This window comes from Trypanosoma conorhini, assembly GCF_003719485.1.
Source record: "Trypanosoma conorhini strain 025E chromosome Unknown Tco_14.4_contig_00206, whole genome shotgun sequence".
NCBI lineage: Eukaryota > Euglenozoa > Kinetoplastea > Trypanosomatida > Trypanosomatidae > Trypanosoma > Trypanosoma conorhini.
The window spans coordinates 1-19,522 of NW_021704293.1; the positions used below are offsets into that span (position 1 = coordinate 1).

The window sequence follows — 19,522 nt, forward strand, 5'->3', positions numbered from 1 at the left end:
CCTGGATAATGCTCTTGTCGTTGCTGTGGCCTTTCCTCTCCGTTGCTTCGTTTTGCTTTGTTGTTGTTTTTCTTTTCTTAAAGGAAAATATTGGTTCCCCCCACGCTGTTGCGTTGCGTTGCGTTGCGTTGCGCGGCGCGCGTGCGTGCACCCGGACCGAGGCAGCGATGGCGCGTGCAGGCGGCAAAACAAGAAGGGGGAAAGAAGGAAGAAGGCGGGACACAGAAATCGGGCGGCGCGGAAAGCAGGAAAGTGAAAAATAAAGAAAAAGGCCATGCAAAACACACGCAGAAAAAAAACAAAACAGCAACAACGAACAACAAACACTAGACGCGGTGAGGGGGGAAAAAACGATCATAAAATGGAGGTAAAAGCAGCAAAAAAAAAAGAAGCACACGAGACACAGCCACCCATCGACGCACCTGTATGCAACTGCGCAGCAATATCCCAGTGACAAGTATGGGTGTGTGAAATGACAGCAAGCGAAGCAGTGCGGGGTTGAAAAGGTAAGAATGGCCGTGGCTGTGCTGGTGGCAACGGTTATTACTAGCGTATGACAAGATTAGTTCAGAGTCGGCGCATCATCACAGTGGCATTCCGCAGCTTGGCGGCGTCAATCGTGAGAGATCCATCCGCCAAGGGGCGCGGGGGAACGTCACGGGCAATGAGCTGAAACGACAACGCGTCCGGCTGGGCGTGCCGCGCCGCCAAAAAGAAAACATCCCTGACGGTGTGTCGCTGAGGGTTGACCCTGAACTCCTTGCGTTCCCCGAGGAGATTCACAATTGCCAGCTTTGTCGTTTCCTCGTCCTCGTGAAGCTCAAAGCTGTCGCTCATCGCAACAGGGGTGGCACAGCCCCCAGTCTGCGCCACGGAGGGTGGGGCTGCCACGGCTGTTGCCTCCTTGGCATCCAGCCTGCGACCCTCCCCGGCAAAGGCCGAGAAGGACGACGGGGCGTCGTGTTGGGTGCAGTCAACCAGTCGCACGGAGATGTTTGTGTTGGGGTATATTGCCGCAATGCTTTCCGGCACTACGCCCGCTTCCAGCGCCTGAAAGAAGGCCATGCCTTCGGAGCTTGCCTTCTGCATTCGCGGCCCATCGTCAACGCGATAGCAGTCACGGTACACCGTGACCACAATGTCGCGTCGCTGCCGCAGCGTGGGCTCAATAAATGGGCTTGCTGATGCTGTGTGCCCAAGACGTCGTCCACGGCCAAAGAAGAACTGAGCCTCCTCAACTTCCTCGTCGCCCTTCCCCTGACGGACCTTGTTAAACAGCGACTCGATGACGTTCTCTACCGCGCCATCACCGCCAAGTACCACCTGCCCGGAGGACGGGCCGCCACCAACAAAATGTTTTTCCACCTTCTTGCCAGCCGCGTCGTCCGCCCCTGTTCGCTGCCCCTCAACCGACGCCCAGTGGCTGGCGGCCGTCTCTTCGAGGACACGCATGACACTCTCCGCGTCCCCACCGTAGTTTTTTAACAGCTCTAAGGCTTCCTCCCGCTTCAGCCAAGGCATGAACGCCGTGAGTGCCTCCACCTCGTCGTCTTCTTTTCGCGACATGTGTTTTTTTTTTGCGCGTATGGGTGTGTATTACAAACCCGCCTGCCTCAGTACGTCCGTCTCTGTTTTTTTTTTCTCCCTCCCCCTCCCTCTGTTTCTTCCGCTTCTCGCTTTGCTTCGCAGTTGTACCTTTGACTTCTTGCTGAAGGTATTTAAGGGTTCTCTTTGTGCCGGCGGTGCTTCTTGCCTTCCTCCCGGACTTATTGCTGCTTGCCTGCTCTTACGTTGCCCCACAAGCTTCGGTGCTAGGCGCAGTGGCTATCCTTATTAGGGGCGGAGAGGCGCGGCAGCCACACGCAGCGCGGTGGGAGCCACCGTGAGGGAAGAGAGAGAGAGAGAGAGAGACAGGGAACAAAGGAGAAATAGGGAGGGAAAAATAAAAACAGCAACGTGCTTTTGACCGCCTGCAACAACCTCAAATAAAATAGATGCGAGGGACGCAGCGCAATGGGCGCGCATGGCATTGTGGTAGACGAAATGGGGGAATTCTCTCACTGCGGCGCCTCGCCCTCGGCCAGCTGTGCTACTGCGGACATGAGCAGGAGATAGCGAGGTGGGCGCCCACCACCGCTGTGTGTGAGAGGGAATCACAACACTTCGACGAAACGGCATTCACACTCATTCCGCAAGGAACCACACACAAACCCACACACATATATATATATATATATGGATGCAACAATATTATATATATATATATATATCCACACTCACGCACACAAACACAGGCGCAGAGAAAAAATAATAGAGTAATTAGTCACACAACTCCACCTTCTCCCTGCTCCTCCCCTCGCTTTCTCTCAGTGGACCAGTACATTACTGGTTGTTGCTCTTGCTTCAGTCGGCGGGTGGGGGGGTGGGGCACCGTGTGTCCCTCGGGCAACGCCGCAGCGGTTGCCGTGCTTGGCGGCAAAGCGATCACACGAGAAGCGGGCCCCTCCCCCTGCAGATGCACGCTTACGTACATGCCCCTCGAGCTACATGGGGCAACTCCGCAATTTACTGCAGTCGCCATGCAGGAGGCAAAGCAGCAGCAGTAGTGGAAATCACAACGTCTTTTCTGCGTGCGCCCCGCAATGAAGAACCCCACCCCCCAATAAAAAAGAAGAAGACATGAAAAACAACATATCTACATTGATGCGTTGATCCTTCCGCACAATTACCTCTCATGGTTAGTGGTTTGATTATGTTTATTATGCGGACTGCTACACCTCTCCGGAGACTCCTTCTTCCTGGGTCGCGTTTCCCTTTATAAGGCGTTGGTAAACACACACCCAAAAAAAGAAAAGAAAAAAAAGTCGAATTTCTCAGGTGACAACTTCCGTCGCCGTAGACGGTGTCGAAAGCTCTAAAGCTTCCGCACACGCCGCCGCCGCCGCCATCTTCCACAGGTCCATCACGCCGCAAAGCTCATCCTCCGCGGACTGGTAGATGCCGGCTAGAAGTTGCAGCGCCTGAGGCGTCTCAGGCGTTTCCTCCTCGCCTTCTACTGTCGAGACGCGTACGTCCCCGCCGACGTCTATCAAGTCCTTACTGTCATTATCACCCGCGCGCCGTCGCAGAGAGCGGTCCGCCAGCGCCACCACGCGGCGTATAGCTGACCTGCTGAGTTTGTCGTAAGACCGTGTGGCGGGCAGCGGCGCCCCATCGCTGCCGCCACCTCCAGTTTCATCCCGCAATACTTGAAGGACATCATCCGCCCCAAGCAGGTGGCATTCCGCAACGGTACCGCTCATACGCACCGCACGCCTGTTCATCCTTTCACCCCTCCGTCGGAGCCACAGCTTCCCAATGTCTTCCACAGTCTGATTACTTTGTCCGCGAAGTCCGCGACTCAAGACATTGTCATCCTCTAACACCTCACCCGTTTTAGCGACGGACCTGGCCTCAAGTGAATGCTGACCCTCTTGTGGTGGGAGACCTGCCGTTACGTGACCCACTTGAAGTGGCTCATTCCGAGGCACCGCGCCCCTGTGGTTGAGAAGAGGCTCCGGGTCATTCGCTGGCGCATGGCACCCCAAGGCCTGGGCCTTGTTCCCTTGGTGCCGCCCGTGGGAGGGGGTATTCGGCGGGGGAGCCTGCAACGAGGTGGTTCTTGCGTGTCTATCGCTCGTGGGGGTGGTGCCAAGCGAAAGTCCCGTTAGGACCGCGGAGAGCGGGGTGAGGGGCTCCCCGGTGGTGTAGGGCTCCAGGCGCGGGTGCCGCAGAAAGAGCTCCTCCTTTTCTTTCCCCCCCCACTCGCGCAGCACATCAATCGCAATGACGGCCTCGTCGTCCATCCACTCCGCTTCCGCGACGCCTTGGGCGTGCAGGTGCCGACACGGGCTTACGCTGCAGTCGTCCAATCTTCCACCACCGGTGGCCCTTGTGTTGACCTCGAGATGGAATTGCGCCGCATCGTTCCTCTCCAGGAGCCAGTGCCTTGACGCCACCGCGGCCGCCGCCTCCTGTCGCGCACCCGTGTTTGAGTAGTCGCTGCCGTTCCTCACTCCTGGCAAGAGACGAACAAGCGCTGCGTCATTCAACGCACCTCCGCTGTCTTCATTTTGGTTAGTATTTTGATGCCCCCCCTGCCGTTGCTTTCGATTTTGCCGTTTTGCTTTGTGCTCAGTCCCATGCCGATGCAGTTTGCCTGGACTAGGCGGATAAGGAGCTTGCCGCCCGTCCAACTGAAACATTTGGTCCGGCTGGGTCTGCACAAGAGAAGCGATTTGAGCTCCCCGCGCAGGCGCAGTCATCACCTGCGGCCGCGCCACGTCACTCTTAACACGCGCGCTCTCCGTGGCGTGGGCGACAGTAGTGGTGGTGGTGGTGGTGGTGGTGTTTGACGGGGCCGCAACGGCGGAGAGGGTGCCGGGCACGCTCATCCTCCGCGTTGCCTACCGGATGAGGGAAAATATGCACAGAGCAGCAACAGCAAAGAAAAAACAAACAAACAAACAAAAAACCACGCACCTCCGCTACGCCTTAGACAGCCAACAACGAAAAGAAGAAAGAAAAGGAGAAAAAATATTAATAAAAAATCCAATTGCAGAAAAGAGCACCCCCCCAAAAAAAAACAACAACAACAAACTATCTTCTTAGTTGCGTGCATAGTACAAACATTGGCGCACCCGAACCGCCTGTTCCCTCGCGCTGCACTGTCTCTGCAGCGGGGTGCAGCGCGTACTCCTCCCTCTTGGCGTCCCCGCCGCCGCCGCCGCCGCCGCAGCAGCAGCAGCAGCAACAACAACACCCTTTTTCTCTCTCAATTATTTGTCAAGCACTCGCTCCCTTACGCTCCTCGCCCGCCGTGCAGGAGGCAAAACGCAACAGCAATATTTTTCAATCCCTCCCCTTCTTTGCTCCTGCTCCGCACTGGGCTCACACACAGAGCCGAGAGAGATGCAAGTGTGCGAGCGCCTCTCACCTCAGACCCCCCTTCTTTTTTCTCTCACCCCCTTTTCTTATTTCGCTTCCCTCCCGCCCCGTTGCCTACCGGAGCGACGCACGGAAAGAAGACCGCGACAAACCACAAGGCGAGAAACTGAAAACACAAAATAGCAACTACGGCGAGAGGGGCAAGGGGCCAAAGAGAGACTGCGTGAAAGGCGCACGGTGTGTTGTGGCGCACCCCGGGGAGGAAAAGAAAGGCGGCGGTGGACGGGAGGAGGGTGGCGGAAGGAGTCACCCGAGGCCACAACGCAAAGAGGCATTAGTAAGCCACGGAGGCACCAAGGCAGAAAAAGAAAAGAAAAAATACACATACAAATACAAAATAAAAAACTCGAGAAAATAAGGAGAAAACAAACATACACACAGAAAGAAAAAAAAAAAACGGACAATAGACCCCTCCATTCGTGGGGCAATAACCCCCCCCCCTTTTGCACCTCTTCCCTCATTCAATGTCATTACCACTTCGCCAAAGCCGGTGCAAATTTCACTCGCGTCGATGCTCTGCCTGCCGTCGCCTTTTGCCATCGCAGGTGTTTCGTGTCTTCGTCACTCCCCTCTCTCACTCTCCTCCCGTGTGGAAGGAACGGCATGGGTAGACTACATCGCCCCCTCCTGCGCGGAGGCAAAGTGGGGGAGGGAGCAGTTTATGCCGTGTTCGGCCAGGAGGCCGGCCTTGAGGGTGTTTTGCATCAAGTACGCAATCGTCAAGGGCCCGATGCCCCCCGGCACCGGCGAGAATGCGGCCGCTTTTTCAGCCACGGACGCCACGTCCACGTCTCCGCACAAGCGCCGACGGCCAGACGGCGTCTTTCCTCCGGCGGTGGAGTCCTCGTTGATCGCCACATCCAGCACGATGGCCCCAGGCTTCACAAAATCCGCAGTCACCACACGCTGTTTGCCGAGAGCAGTCACGAGGATGTCAGCGTGACGACTGACCTGCTTCACCGCCTCCAGGTCGTTGAACCGGCCACAAAGCGTCACAATGAAGTTTTTCTCCCTCTGTAGCAAGGCGGCTGTCGGGACACCAATCAGCATGCTATTGTTGATGATTACAGCGTGCAGATTTCTACGATTCGTTGGAGGCGTCAGCGCGGCGGCCGCAGTCTTTTCCAAATAAGAAAAAAGCAGCGCATGCACTGCCAACGCCGCAGAAGGAATAAAGTAGCGTTCTTCATTCAGAAGACATGTGGCCAGTGACTCGCCCTTCTCCGTCAAGGTACTCTTTTGGTCAGCCTCATCGTAGGTAGGGTTGGCATGCAGTAAAAGGCTTCCCGCATTAAGTGGGTGAAGGCCGTCCACGTCCTTGCCAGGGTGAATACACAGGAGAGCAGGACGCACCCGAAAGCGCAAGGGAAGCGGCAGCTGCGGAAGAACCCCGTCAAACGCATCATCGTCACTGATGCGTCGGAGTTCTCGGTGCAGCAGTCCCTCTGGCACGGTTTCGGAAAGCTTATGAAGGTGGAAGCGAATACCGCAAGCCGCGGCTGTTCGCTGCTTCACCGCAACATAGCGCAGTGAGTCCTGGCGGTTACCAACAACGACAACCGCAAGACTCGGCGGGCGCCGAAGAAGAGCCACTTCTTTTTTTATGCGCTCAAGCAATGCGTCGCTAAGAACTTTGCCACGGAGCTTCTCCGCCTTCATGAATGTGGGGCTGGTTGGCGTATCGCCCCTCTTTTTTTCTTAAAAAAATTTGTATTTGCTGTCTTTATTTCTTGTTCGTTGATGGATCTCGTGCCTTCGCTTTGTGTCTGTAGAAATACTCGCACTCTCGCTCTATCCCTTATACACACACACACTCACGCACGCGCACACGTGTGCCGTTTTGTGCCCGGCGACTTATCGAGGCCTCTCCCCTCTGCAGGCACTCCTTCACGACGACGGCCTCGTTGCGTGCACGTTGCAGAGGAAAACGTGCGGAAGAGAAAGAAGCAAAATTCTGCAGACAGGCAACATTTTTACTTCTTTATTTTATTTTGTTTTATTTTATTTTGTTGCTGCAGAGAAACCCATCATTCACCCCGCAGCCCAACAGAGGGCCGTCGGAACTCAAAGTAGAACACCCTGAAGGAACTGGAAGAGATACGAGGAACAAAAAAGAATAGAACGCCCCACCACCACAGAGAATAAATATAAAGACAACTAAACTAGGCAACCTGATCTCTCCCACGCTAAGCCCAGTCCCGGCAACTCAGTCGGAAAAGGGAACCAGCGAAAGGACTGCCTTTTCCACAGGGCTCAAGGATGGCAGTTGGGGAAAAATAATGGCCAAATCCAAAACAGCTGTCGTATGATCCGTGGACGCCTCGTTGTGAAGCGTGCGGGCAACTTCGTCGGAGGTTCTCCCCGTGTTCAGCTGCAGCTCTGTCATAAACTCTGTCAGCATGGTCTTCAATTCCTGAAGAAAGAGGGAGCCGTGTGACAGTTGGCTCCACGCATGAAGGGCACGGGCAAGTTGTGGCATGCCCGGCACATGCGCCTCATCACCGTCGTCGCTCCTCCCGCGAATCGGGGAGGACGGCGGCGCGGACGGCGCCTGGTGCAGCCGCTGCAGCTGCGCCCATTGGGCCTTCTGGCGGCGCAGCTCCAACGCCGCCGCCGCCGCCGCCCGCTGCCGAGAGCCAAGTTCATTGTGCTCCACCTGCAGCTCCAGTCCCTCCGCCTTCGTGTGGGCCATACGGGCCACCAAGGCCTCACGCGCCGCGAGGCACTTCTCCAGCTCCGCCTTGGCGGCCGCTTCCTTCTGTCGCAGCTCGTCAAGAAGAAGGCGCCGCTGCTCCGCCTCACGCTGCATGTCGGCAATCACAGTGAGGAACTGCTGGGCATCCTTGCCAAAGGCAGCGTCGCCGTCCTCCAGCAGGGGAGTGATGGCAGGCGCCTCCATCTCGGCCCCTTCACCCGTCCCTGTCTCTGGCAAGGGAAAAAGTTAAGAGGGAACATGCGTGCAGGGGCAGCAAGCGCAAAAGGAAGTGGAAGAAAAAACCCAACGAAACACCCAAAAAGAAAAAAAAGGCCGATACAAAAACATATATATATATAATACAGGACGAGAGCGAAGGAGAAAAAAAAGCAGCCCAATGAAAAAAGCCTAGGTGGAGGAGCCGCAGGAAACGGCAAGGCTGCTCAGGTGAATAGAGAGTCAGCAAGAAAGTGTACATTTAATTGGAATGCAAAAATGCGGCGGCAACAACAACTAACATGTAGAGGGGCAGAGCATCAGGGTACAGGCGGGAGCGTCCGCGTCTGGGGTTTGCCCTTCACGGTGAACTCAAAGTGTGGGCGGCGGTATCCCTCACCACGGCAGTAAAAGGGGCAGTCCTCCACCGACACAAAGGGGCACGGCCCCAGTACGCCGAGGTTCTCGAACACAACAACAAAAGGACGCAACTCGGGCATTTCCCACACCTCCCGCAGTTCGGCGCGCTCAATAAATCTTCGACGACATTCCTCAGCATGCAGCAGCAACCCCATCGCCCGTTTAAGACGCATCTTGGTGCCCGTCATCCACTCCACACGACGCTTAGCCTCCCGCAGCCGCCACTCGTAGGAAACGATGGACCGACGTTCCTCCCACTCCTCACGAATGACCCGCTCAAACCTATTGGCAAAGCAGTCCATAAGCCAAGGCAGCATCCGCTCCCGCTCCCGCTCCGCGGCGGCCTCCCTATTCTTTCGAAACGCTACAAATGCATTTATACTCGCTACGCTGGATTCCGCCTGGCGCAGCAAAGTATTGAAGGCCTCCTCTTCAGACTTCAGAAGTTCCCTATGTTTCCTTCGCTGAAGCGCGAGCAGTCGACGTACCTTGTCCCTGAAGCCAGCCGAAACTTCGACATTTTCCGCGTAAGAGGCACCAAGCACAGTTGACGCGTGCATGCTGGCGACATCGCTGCCTGTGGTGACAAAGCCAGCGACAGATATATGTGGCAGAGCTTCCGGCACGTTGTTGCTAGACAAGCGGTACGTAGTGATGGGCCACGGACTGCTCGGGCTGTCATCAGAAGTCGACGTCAGCGCTGGCAGCAGAGTCACCTCCGACACGCGGCCGCCAGGCTTTCGTTTTGCCGAGGCTGCCGCGTGTTCGGAGTCCCACGCACTAATCGATACCTTTTTTGCGGCCATTGGTGGACAGCTCTACCGAAGCAGCAGAGAAAGGGGGGAAGAAAAATAATAATAAAAGAGGCAAATCCATCGCAAACCCTTGACAAGAAATTCTTCGGTGGGAAACAACAGAACAGCCAGAGGCGGGCAGTAGACCAAAAGACAGCCGCATAAACCTCCCATACGTACAAATACAAAGACGTGTATAGAGGGATGGAGGATACCAGTGCAGTGAATTCGTATACGCAGCAAGATAATGAAGCGTGGACTTTGCAGTTTTTTTTTGTTGTGTGTATGTGTATGTGTGTGGAGGGGAGGAGACGCACGGAGAAGGGAGAAAAAAGAACTCCCAGTTCCGCCCCCCGTTATAGTGTATTATATCAGCAAAACACAAAGCAAAAAGCTCCACATCGTGCAGCTTAGCGCCACAACAAAGGCCGTTTGGTCGCACGCGGACCAAACAGTAGCTGCGGGATCCGTCGAGGGGCTCTGCTCTGCACACGCATTCGTACCTCTATCCATACACTAACCCCGGAAGGAGCAGGCTGCAAAATCCCTCAAAGTTCATCGTATCGCAGAGTTGGGCGTCAGCCGCAGCCGCGGCAGAAAGAATCGACTGCGCAACCCCCGCACTGACATCCGCACCGGTGACACGTTTCGCAAACTCCAATAGTGCTTCCCGTGACACTGTAGGCTGCGCGTCAGAGACAACGCTAAACACGCTTCGAAGGCACGCCGTAACCATCCGCGTGCGTCGCTGCTGTGGCGCCCACAAGGCATCTAGCACGGCACAAACCTCAGCAAGCGTCACACGCCGCTGCGGCGACCATGGCTGTCTAACTGCCTCGAGAAATGCCCTTCGTATCTCACGCAGGCTAACCACGGGCTCCACTGTATCGGGCGGAAAAAGGGCGTTGATGATAGGCCTAAGCTGCAGAGCCTCGATGCGGCCAGCATCTTCGTTGTCCCACGCAATGAAGAGAAGTGACGCCTGCTGCTTTTTAAACTCAATGAACGAAGGGAGTGCGTGGGAGAGCGGAGCTGGCGGACCCGGCGCAGATGCCTCTGCCGAGGCGTTTCCGACTCCACCCTTCCCCGCCCCTCCGCCTCTATTGTGAGCCCCTTCGCGTCCCATACTGGCCTGCACCCGGGGACAGGAAACAGGCAAAGGCGCAGAAGTGCACAGGGAGAGAGAGGGAGAGATTGAAGTACACGGCAAACAGAAAAAAAAATGACTCCGAGGGCGTTGCGCCGCGCTCCCATAAAGTTCGAGAGGAACACATGAGGAAATATATATATAAAAGGTACGGAACAGAGTGGAAAGAAGCGGCAGATGCCCAACAACACCACAGAGGCGTAGTAGGAAGGACAGCGGCATTTATATGCTTTGCTTCGTGTCCTCATTGGCTTTGTTTCTGATTTGCAGACACTTCCATCTGGAAGCGGGCTCCCGCATGCCTTCCTTGTCGGCGTTTACTTCTCTCTGTCCTCACCTCGTTGTACCTCTTTTTCTCTTTCTTTTCTCCTCCATTCGTCCTCCTCCTTCTTGTTGTTGTGTGCTCTTTAAAAAGAAATCTTCGTCTCTAACGCCATGCTGTTAACTACCGCAACTCATCCTCTTCTTTTCTCGGTCTTTCTTTTTTCCTCCTTTTACGTAAAGCCGCAACCAGCGCCTTCCCACACGTCGCGAATGGAGGGTGCCCGCGTGCGCCATTTATACCTTTTTGTTTTGTTTTGCTTCTTCACGCCTCACGACACCAGCCCCGCCGTTCGCATCTGCACCCACGCAGAGAGTAGCCGCTGCTCCGCGTCGTCGAGGACGCTCACCCAGGCGCGCGCCAAAACGGCCGTGCACTGCGCCGCGGCAGCAGTGGTTAGAATGCGGCCAATGGAGGTTGCCTCCAGCGCGCGGGCCACGTCCAGTTCGCTTGCGGCGTCGCGGATGATGTGGCTCAGTGCGTCCCCATCCTGCAGCTTCGCGCGCCGCATAATCTGCGTCAGCAGGTCCTCCCGCAGCTCCTCCTTCAGCAAACAGGCAACCTTTGCGGCCGACACCCAGGCATCCGGTGACGACTGCTTCAGTAGATGCTGAACGAGTTCAGCGGGGCCCAGATCCATGTTTTTCGTTTCCGGCAACAAACACATCTTCTGCGCCGCAACAATTTCTTCGTCTAGCCGCATTGCGTAGTAGGCGCTCGACGTCGGGGCGCCCGCAGCGACCCAGGCCAGCTTGGCCATTGACAGAGAGCGCGAGCGGTGCGTGACGAGGTCATCGCCGTACGCAAGGTACAAGGGCGACTGCACCCCCTCCGCCACAAGTGCCTCGAAGGCGGCGGGTTTCACCAGCCACGCCAGCTGCGGCGCATCCCGCATGAGAAATGCGTCACGCGCGAGGGTCCCGGAGGCGTACTCCGGCAGCAGCTCTGGCAACAGCTGCAACTCCCACTCCCGACGCTGCGATAACAGGGTGTGAAGGGCGATGTCAAACATGTACGGATTGCGCTGACAAAAGGCACCAAGCAGCCTATACGATTCCGGCTCCTGCTGGGGATCCTCCACGGGTTTGGCGAGGCAAATAGCCACAAGTATGTCCCCCACAGTGAATTCCAACGCCAGCTCCTCGCAGAGACGTAGTACGGCGGTCCCAATCGTCGCATCTGCCGAGGGACGTGGAGCACCGAATGGGTACCCCAGTGGCTCACGCAAAAAAGGTTCGCGAAACAAAGTCCGCCGTATCGCCTCGGCGTAGAAGGAGGAGCTTCCCTGCGAATGGTTCTGGAAAGAGAAGTGAATGTTTAACGCAATAAGCTCTAACAAGCGCAGCTGGTCCGCTGCAGGGACACCCCACAGGGACGGCGGTGCATTGTCAGATGCGGGACGCGGTGCCGTGGCCGCGTTACTGCCTGCAGCGGTGACTTCGGCTAAGGTGTCGGACAGGCTGGTGCACGCGCTCGCGATCTGAAGCTGAATGCCATAGTGCTCCAACTCCGAGCTCGTCCACAGCATCAGACGGACGTTGTGCGGCACGCTGTAGAGGGAGGCCATATCCTCGCGTGACTCGTTAACGGCGCGTTCAACGAGCACAAAAATACTCGCCAACGCCATTGCCCTGTCAAACTTTGTGCGCTGACCCACAAGTACGCTGCGCTGGGTCTCGCAGTGTTGCTCCCCCAACACCTGCAAAAGCGCACTGAGACGACTTGGCTCCCCAAAGACGATTTCCGCCGCCGTGGCCTGCGCGTTCCAAGGCTGCGTGGCACCGCTCTCGCCGCGAACACGATTGGCGACTTGAACAATCGCCTCACGCAGCAGCTGCTGACATCGTTCCCGTTCAATGGAGCTGCGGGCCAGACGCAAGTACTCTTCCACAGAGTAATCCGCGTCCGCCTGCCGCATTCCAGTGGTGGCCTGGCGATAAAGCGGCGTCACAAGATCAAACTCCACGTCACTGCTGCCGTTGGTGCTGCTGCTGGTGGTGGTGGCGGCGGCGGCGATGCTGGATAGAGGATAGGAGCTGTCATTCTGTAGACGTCGAATCGCCACCATGGCAAGCAAAGCCTCCTGCGCAGAGAGAAGTCGTGCAGTTGTCTCTGGCTGGAGACAAGGGCCAATTTCACTGTGAAGGAGCACAGTAAGAAGGAAACGGCGGTGCTCCTGCTGGCGCCGGACGAGGTTCTGCGTCACGTACATGACCATGCCATCCTCCTCCACGTCAAGGTCGGCACGCGCCCAATTCCCCTCGTGCGGTGCCTGATGTGAACAGATGCCCTCGCTAGCCTCCAGTACTGCGGAGTCCAGCGACATCTTGGCGTCAATGCGCAGCGTATGCAAAATGCCATCCACGTGACGCACCATATCTGACAGACCCTCACGTTTTCCCGTAAAGTGCGACCTGCGCCACGCGTCTTGGTACTGCTCCTGCTGAGAACTCTGAGCAGCAGCCTCTACAATCGCCTCATCGGCACACACGACAGACTCCAGGGGTCCATTGATGTCTAACGTGACAATTCTACCATCCGGCAACAACGAGCTGCCAAGAGGCCGCTCGATTCCTCGCAGCACGTGCACATCCTCACTAGAACATGGATGACGAACACCCACCCGGTTATTAAGCCGAACACAATAATGACCTGAAAGCACTGTAACCATGTGTTGTCTTTCGTCAAGGCAAATTCTTGTGTGATGCAACGGGGATTCTGCGACACTTCTGACAAGGGATCCGATGGATTGCATACCCAGCGTTTGTCGTACCCTTCCACTAGAGGCATCCATTGTGACAACCTCCAAATCCGCCCCACGCCCGTCCCCTGGCAGCAAATACACCAGGCAACAAAGCTCAGAGGCCGTCTCATCACAGGCCACCACGCGTCCCTTGCGCTGCAGCACTCTGGATAGGTTTGTGGCCCATTTGACGCGAACCTCCGTCTCTCCCTTGCGTCCTCGACGCCGAAGGGAGCCAAAATCCAAGAGAAAGACTTCAGATGCAGCGTTGACCGCCCACAGCTGGTTTGCCTGGGTCGAACGGAAGCGCAGAAGCGTGAATTCGCGGCCAACGGTGTCGACGATGCCATCACCGCCGCCGCTGCTACAGCTGCTTCGGCTTTTATTACAACTGTTGTCCCGCAACGAGGAATTCCCTGGAAGCCACGAGCGCCACCAACTCCCCAGCGAAGATGAGAACGGGGCTGTGCGCACCGGCTCTGTAGATTCCGTGCGATCAAACCCAACGACGACGCGTTCGCCTTCGGCCCTGACGGCGATGAGCACAAGCCCGGAGACGGTGCCCACAGCCGTCAGCATCGACTCTCCCTCCCGACGGCACGCAAAGGCAGAGACGGTGAGGTTGCCCTCATCGCTGTGGAACTGAAACTCGACGGAGTGGTCAAGGCTAGAGACGGCGCCGTAATCGGTGCAAAACGCCAATGACTCCTCGTCAGGGCCGAGCTCAGTGACAAAGAGCGGCAGCCCCTCACTTTCAGTGAAGGTAGGAATCTGTGCCATGCGAGGGGCGGTTCGCAGCCAAAAGGGCTTGTTCATGTTCCACACACGAAGAAGGCGCGTATTCTCATCCACGATCCAGCAGCTATGGGCTCCAATGCCTGAGAGAAAAACCGATGGACGGACCATAACTTCACCCACTGAAATCTCCGCCTCGGCAATAGAATTGGGGCGCACACGCTCAGCTCCCATCGACACGAAGGGGTTTGCTGCCGCCACTGCAGGCGCCGTTAGCTCACTTAAATCTCTCTCTGTCTCCAGGCTGCTCAGCGGTGAACGCTGCGTCCGGGCGACTTTTGCCGGTGGAAGGAATGCGAACATCCAGCCGCCTCACCTGCCGACGCACTTAAAACCCCAGAAACTGTTCGGAGGCTCCTTTCCATGAACGCATTCACAGGTGTTGGTAAAAGAAACGGGGCAAAGGCAAGGGGCAGGATGGTTAGAGAGAACATTGTAATGAAAATGCAACAGAGAACAAAGCACAACGATGCTGGCGGTGCCGGTGCATACGCACGGGAGGGAATGCGGCAGCGGCAACTGGTCCCCATCCCCCACAATCCTCACAGAGCGGATTTTTCTTCGTCTCGCCCTTTCTCTCTTCCTTTGTGTATACATGTATATATATACCCACCTATTTATGTATATAAACAACAACAACACAAAAAAAAAGGGGGGTGTAGCAAGTGGTGCAATCCACACGACGCAATTATACTTTGTGTGGGGATCCATTATTTTTTTGTTTCTTCTGGTGCAGCTTACATATATATAATGTTTAGTTTCTATGGGGAATCTCTATAACTTTTTCGACTTCTAGGTGGTGGTGGGCCCACTGCCACGTCCTGCACCTAACGCTCCTCCTCGGGGTCGAGACTCATCTCCTGCAGCATGCTCCGCAACGGCTGCAGCCACTTTAAATCCATCTGACGGCTCAACAGCATCTCCTGCAGCTTTGGGGCGTCGGTGAGCGGGTTGAAGGAGGCAAGACTGTCCCACTCAAGCGGACAACAGAGAGATGCCGTGCCGGGGTGCACGCAAAACGGCAGCTTCAAAAGGTGGTCCCGCCGTGTCGTGACGTGCTCGTCGAGCCTTGGGTACATCACCAGAAGCTGCGCCGCGGCCGTGACCTTCTCCGCGGCGTCCCCCAATGCCCGTATCACGTAACCCCAGTCCAGTATATTGCCCTCCTCAAAGGGAACGTGCTGCAGAAACCGTTGCTCCACGTCACGGCGTGAACCCATTTTAAGCGCCGCAGCGATTGCAGTGTAAACAACACTGGCCCCTCTCGGGTGCAGTACGCTGTTTGGGTTCGACTCCGGGGACTCCAAAAAGAGCCGGGTAAACGCTGGGTCAATGATGTCACGCTGCACACAGCGAATGGTGGGGTGAATGGGTTTGCCGTTAACAAAGTCCGCCACAACAGCCTGGCGAGAGGCCTTGGGAACCACCACCGTCAAGTACCCCACCAGCGCAGAACGCTCGTCGTCGTGCATCTTGCAGGCTCGCTTGTCACATACCCATAGGTGAATGCCGCGTCGACCAGAGAACACGGGCAGAATGTAACGAAACCCAAAGTCCTCCTCGAGAATTCTGCGCAGCAAGTGGGCCGCACAGGCCATCCACGTCCAACAGTAGCTGCAAATAGACTTTCCACTGCAGCAGGACCGTACACTATCGTAGTCGCTCATGTCAATGTCAAACACAAGTTCACGCTCAAGGGGAATAATGCTTGAGGCGCTCTGTTTCTGATTGGGTCGAATGGTGTAGACTGCGCCAACGTCAATCTTCTCTGGGTAGCAACGAATGAGGTCGCGTCGCAGCTCCGCCGTGTTGCCGTAGCTTCGGAAGCGTGTAAAGATGTCACCGAGAAGCGTGAAGCAGAACTCCCGCCGCGCAAGATAACCCTCCGCGGCGATGTTGCGCTGCTCCTTCTTGGCGGCCTCCTCCGACAGCAGGGGACCGAGGGCGGCGCCGTCGCTGTCCGCGGCGCCGGCTGCGTCGGCCGTCCTCCCCGCAGTGGAGAAGTTGTACGACAGCCACTGCGTCACGAGCTCGACGGGGTAGACAAACTCATAGAACTCCCGCAGTTGGACCTCGTCCAGCATTCTTCTTCTCGCCACACCTACCACGAGTAGCGGGGGAGGGCGCGAGAGCCACACACGCACCGCGAGAGGCAGCGAAAAGGACAAGCGAGAACTGACAGAATCGTCTCAAAGGCACGGAGTTGCCGCAAGCCACCCCCCTTCCCCACCAAGAAGACAAGAATAAGTAAATTAACAACGACAAAAGCAGCAGCGGCCGACGGCCGTGGGGGGGAAAAAATACAAAAAAAAACGCAGAATTCAAACTCGTCTGCCTCGTTCTTTTCACCGCTAGTGCGAGATAAACCGTTAAAAAAAAGAGGCACACGCAGAGAGCCAGGAAAAAGTGACATCGACTGCCGGACCAGCTCCTCCCCAGCGTGTTGCAACAGAGGCAGATATACATTTCACTAAAACCGGAGGGGCGGCAACTTTGAGAGTTGTCGTGCAAAACTTGTCGATTCCATTGCAACATCTTTCACCAGCGCTTTACGGTACTGCGCCCATTTTCGCTGCCGCTCGTATTGCTCCTCAATGTTTTCGCAGGAAGGATATCCTTTAGCAAACCCCTTCAGCTGCGCATATTCCCGTTCACCAAACAGGTGTCGGCAGTTTTCATGAGTCAACATGTAAAGAACGCACGGAGTCTTTGTGTAGACACTGGCCTGACGATGAAGCGACGCCGGTGGGAATGCACCGTCAGGCGGCTTTGCGGAGGAGACACGACTCTGCAGGCTGTAGTCATCTGTATTATACTCAGTAGTGGAGCACCAAGACATATTTCCTTCTACAGCAGCGTAGTCGATCGGGGCATGTAAGGCGCTGAGAAGTAGATTATGCCAGTACGTCTCTGACCAGACTTTCTCAACGTCGGGTCTCCAGTCCACGTCATGATTGAGCAAGCCAAGTTCACCAAAGAACTCTCCTTCCCGCAGCGTACCAAGTTCCACCAGCTTCGTATGCGGCGGCGGCGATGACAGTGGCAGCGGTGAATCCACCGAAGTAGCTGGCAAATGCATCTTTCCTTCGGGGCGCCCAGGCGAGATTCGCTGTGGCAGTGGATAGGCCTCTGCCTGTGTGGAGCCCGACGACCGGCGTGGCCTTCGCTCCTGCTCCTGCGTTTGCTGGTGGAGCATCGGCACATCGCGCACAACAACGCACTGACCCTCTTTTATAAAGTACAACGCATCCGCCTCCATCCCTTGCGTCACCACCATCTGCCGCCAGGAGGTACGCAGTGGGATCATCGACCGCGCAGCCGCCTCGTACTTATCTCTTGTCCAGTGAGTAAAAATCTTCACGCGAAGTTGACACCGCAAAAATAAGGCGCGTTCGTTAAGCACCTGCTTTTCAAGGTAGCTAATGAGACGATCCAGTGCGAGCTCCGTGTCCCGCGCCAGGCGCAGCAACATGCATTCACCAGTCGTAACGTACCAGGACCCCTCCGGTAGTGCAGCCACGGTCGTTGGAAGGGCAAATACTTCGTATGGCTCAACAAAGGCCTCCAGGGAGGTTTGCACGGAAGGCAGCCGCAGCGCGATTTTCCCACGCAGCAGCACAAATACATGTTTATTTACATCACGGTTGGCGCTCGACACATGTTCGCAGACTTCTTTCTTCTCCGCCACGCCAAAAAGCGACTCCGCTAGCGAAACAAGGCCATCCACCTCATTGGACGTATCCGAGGAGGCGGACCTCGCCGCTTGCTTGGCGAGGCAGGAGGAGCAGGGGGGGAAGGGCAGGCATCCGGCCAGCACGGTGTTCGCCCGCACCCGCACGATTTCCATGCGTGTGGCAATCACCACCAAGTCGTCCTCGACGAGGGACTCAAACTGCGGGATGCGTCGCAGCATCTTTAGGCAGAGGTCCTTGTTTTTGTCTGAGCGGTACACAAAGGGGAATTCGAGGGAGCGTTCCACCTGGTCCCAGAGTGCGTTCTCATGCCGTATTTGCTGCGAGCAGCGATCCACCGCATCGGGAGGCATAAACCTCGTAGGTTTCCTCTTCACAGGCGGCAGCGGCGAGTTATGAGTGGACGCCTCGCCCTGCTTGTCCCCCTGCTCCCGCCGCCGCTCCTCCTCGGCGCCTTCCGAGCTCGGCTTGGACTCGGCGCGCCCTAACGCCTCCTCCAAGAAGCGCCTTTCCAACGGCGTGAGAGAATCCAGGACGCTCATAACGCGCACACACCACGCAGCGGCTTCCATTGAAGAACAGCAATAGAGAGAAGGAGAGAGTGAGCGAGTGTGTGTGTGTGTGTGTGCGGTGAGGAGGGGAGGGCCGTTGTCGGCAAGCAGCAAAAATGCCCACACAACGGGCAACAGGGCGCAGCAGACGCAAAAAGCACGGAGTACACACCTCCATGCAAGTCAGGAAAACAACAACAACAACAACAACAAAGAAAAAACTACGCGGCGGTGTTAATAACCAAAAAAAAAAGCAACAACACGCATATGACCTCCAAGTGCATCGTCGCAACAGACTCACAGAAGCTCATACACAAACCGACCTCAAAGGCAGCACGGACAGGCACCCACAACTTCCCACTAAGCCCTCGTGCATAACCTCGCAGAAGCAAAGACATTGCATCAAAAACACAAAACGCCGCTACCTCCAGCACCCCGGCCGACAGACAAAAAAAACGGCAAAAAACAAGACAACACAACCAACTAACGACTTCGTACAACCCAACGCTCGAGAGCCCTACCTCCACTATGCCTAAAAACACTCGAACCCGCACCAGTAGAACAAACAACACGAACTGCTTTAGCCTTACAATTCTTCAAACCCACACGCCTAAGCAATTTTTTCCACTCAATACTCTCATCCTCCAATAACATTGCGCGCTCATCCTCTTCCCACCTCCCAAGATGATCCACATATATCCCACTAAGACGCTCCCCACACACTAGACCATCACCAAAAGCAACACTCTGAGAGCATCCCTCCTGAACAGCACCGGCGTCTACGAAGACACCCCCAAAAACATCAAATTCGCCCAACGCCACCGCCTCACCCTGCTGCAGCCCGCGCCGCTGCGTCGCCTCATCCTCCGCGAGGCACACACGGCGCAAGCCAAACCTGTCGTCGCGCTCCTCGCTCCTGAGGGAAGCGAGGGCGTTCTCTTCCTCCGCGGCAAGCGCCTCCACTGAGCGCTCCAGTGTTGCGCTGGCGTACTCCTCTCCGAGGGCGCCCACGGCCTCCGCCTCACCCTGCTGCAGCCCGCGCCGCCGCGTCGCCTCATCCTCCGCGAGGCACACACGGCGCAAGCCAAACCTGTCGTCGCGCTCCTCGCTCTTGACGGGAAGCGAGGGCGTTCTCTTCCTCCGCGGCAAGCGCCTCCACTG

At 56.4% G+C, this 19,522-nt stretch overlaps 10 protein-coding genes across 10 annotated transcripts in view, besides 15 other annotated features; all 10 read right to left on the reverse strand.

Annotated features, from left to right (window-relative positions):
* The first annotated feature begins 9 nt into the window (after positions 1–9).
* Positions 10–79: a microsatellite.
* A 28-nt stretch (positions 80–107) lies between these two features.
* Positions 108–133: a microsatellite.
* A 146-nt stretch (positions 134–279) lies between these two features.
* Positions 280–291: a sequence feature (A-rich).
* Positions 292–323: a microsatellite.
* Positions 324–567: 244 nt separating this feature from the next.
* Positions 568–1,566, reverse strand: Tco025E_04154 (UBX domain-containing protein 1; the record flags this gene model as incomplete). The annotated part of the gene is made up of 1 exon (XM_029371066.1): positions 568–1,566. One exon carries the CDS (start codon positions 1,564–1,566, stop codon positions 568–570), a length of 999 nt encoding a protein of 332 aa, XP_029228819.1.
* A 318-nt stretch (positions 1,567–1,884) lies between these two features.
* Positions 1,885–1,939: a sequence feature (GA-rich).
* A 280-nt stretch (positions 1,940–2,219) lies between these two features.
* Positions 2,220–2,270: a microsatellite.
* Positions 2,271–2,873: 603 nt separating this feature from the next.
* Positions 2,874–4,433, reverse strand: Tco025E_04155 (uncharacterized protein; the record flags this gene model as incomplete). The annotated part of the gene is made up of 1 exon (XM_029371067.1): positions 2,874–4,433. One exon carries the CDS (start codon positions 4,431–4,433, stop codon positions 2,874–2,876), a length of 1,560 nt encoding a protein of 519 aa, XP_029228820.1.
* Positions 4,434–4,484: 51 nt separating this feature from the next.
* Positions 4,485–4,513: a sequence feature (A-rich).
* A 240-nt stretch (positions 4,514–4,753) lies between these two features.
* Positions 4,754–4,800: a microsatellite.
* Positions 4,801–5,288: 488 nt separating this feature from the next.
* Positions 5,289–5,383: a sequence feature (A-rich).
* Positions 5,384–5,598: 215 nt separating this feature from the next.
* Tco025E_04156 (methylenetetrahydrofolate dehydrogenase-like protein) lies at positions 5,599–6,645 on the reverse strand (the record flags this gene model as incomplete). Its single annotated transcript, XM_029371068.1, has 1 exon — positions 5,599–6,645. One exon carries the CDS (start codon positions 6,643–6,645, stop codon positions 5,599–5,601), a length of 1,047 nt encoding a protein of 348 aa, XP_029228821.1.
* Positions 6,646–6,788: 143 nt separating this feature from the next.
* Positions 6,789–6,816: a microsatellite.
* A 150-nt stretch (positions 6,817–6,966) lies between these two features.
* Positions 6,967–6,997: a microsatellite.
* A 195-nt stretch (positions 6,998–7,192) lies between these two features.
* On the reverse strand, positions 7,193–7,885 carry Tco025E_04157 (uncharacterized protein; the record flags this gene model as incomplete). Its single annotated transcript, XM_029371069.1, has 1 exon — positions 7,193–7,885. One exon carries the CDS (start codon positions 7,883–7,885, stop codon positions 7,193–7,195), a length of 693 nt encoding a protein of 230 aa, XP_029228822.1.
* A 332-nt stretch (positions 7,886–8,217) lies between these two features.
* Positions 8,218–9,123, reverse strand: Tco025E_04158 (uncharacterized protein; the record flags this gene model as incomplete). The annotated part of the gene is made up of 1 exon (XM_029371070.1): positions 8,218–9,123. One exon carries the CDS (start codon positions 9,121–9,123, stop codon positions 8,218–8,220), a length of 906 nt encoding a protein of 301 aa, XP_029228823.1.
* Positions 9,124–9,386: 263 nt separating this feature from the next.
* Positions 9,387–9,411: a microsatellite.
* A 205-nt stretch (positions 9,412–9,616) lies between these two features.
* Tco025E_04159 (uncharacterized protein) lies at positions 9,617–10,237 on the reverse strand (the record flags this gene model as incomplete). Its single annotated transcript, XM_029371071.1, has 1 exon — positions 9,617–10,237. The coding sequence occupies one exon, from the start codon at positions 10,235–10,237 to the stop codon at positions 9,617–9,619; it is 621 nt and encodes a 206-aa protein (XP_029228824.1).
* A 341-nt stretch (positions 10,238–10,578) lies between these two features.
* Positions 10,579–10,656: a microsatellite.
* A 195-nt stretch (positions 10,657–10,851) lies between these two features.
* Positions 10,852–14,421, reverse strand: Tco025E_04160 (uncharacterized protein; the record flags this gene model as incomplete). Its single annotated transcript, XM_029371072.1, has 1 exon — positions 10,852–14,421. The coding sequence occupies one exon, from the start codon at positions 14,419–14,421 to the stop codon at positions 10,852–10,854; it is 3,570 nt and encodes a 1,189-aa protein (XP_029228825.1).
* A 524-nt stretch (positions 14,422–14,945) lies between these two features.
* On the reverse strand, positions 14,946–16,202 carry Tco025E_04161 (DNA primase small subunit; the record flags this gene model as incomplete). The annotated part of the gene is made up of 1 exon (XM_029371073.1): positions 14,946–16,202. One exon carries the CDS (start codon positions 16,200–16,202, stop codon positions 14,946–14,948), a length of 1,257 nt encoding a protein of 418 aa, XP_029228826.1.
* A 386-nt stretch (positions 16,203–16,588) lies between these two features.
* On the reverse strand, positions 16,589–18,352 carry Tco025E_04162 (uncharacterized protein; the record flags this gene model as incomplete). Its single annotated transcript, XM_029371074.1, has 1 exon — positions 16,589–18,352. One exon carries the CDS (start codon positions 18,350–18,352, stop codon positions 16,589–16,591), a length of 1,764 nt encoding a protein of 587 aa, XP_029228827.1.
* Positions 18,353–18,411: 59 nt separating this feature from the next.
* Positions 18,412–18,438: a microsatellite.
* Positions 18,439–18,551: 113 nt separating this feature from the next.
* Positions 18,552–18,574: a microsatellite.
* Positions 18,575–19,140: 566 nt separating this feature from the next.
* The window catches only part of Tco025E_04163 (uncharacterized protein), a gene marked incomplete at both ends in the record, with an annotated part of 2,760 nt that continues 2,378 nt past the window's right edge, over positions 19,141–19,522 (reverse strand). The window contains one exon of the mRNA XM_029371075.1: positions 19,141–19,522. This exon is cut by the window's right edge and continues 2,378 nt beyond it. Coding sequence (XP_029228828.1) covers positions 19,141–19,522 — 382 coding nt within the window.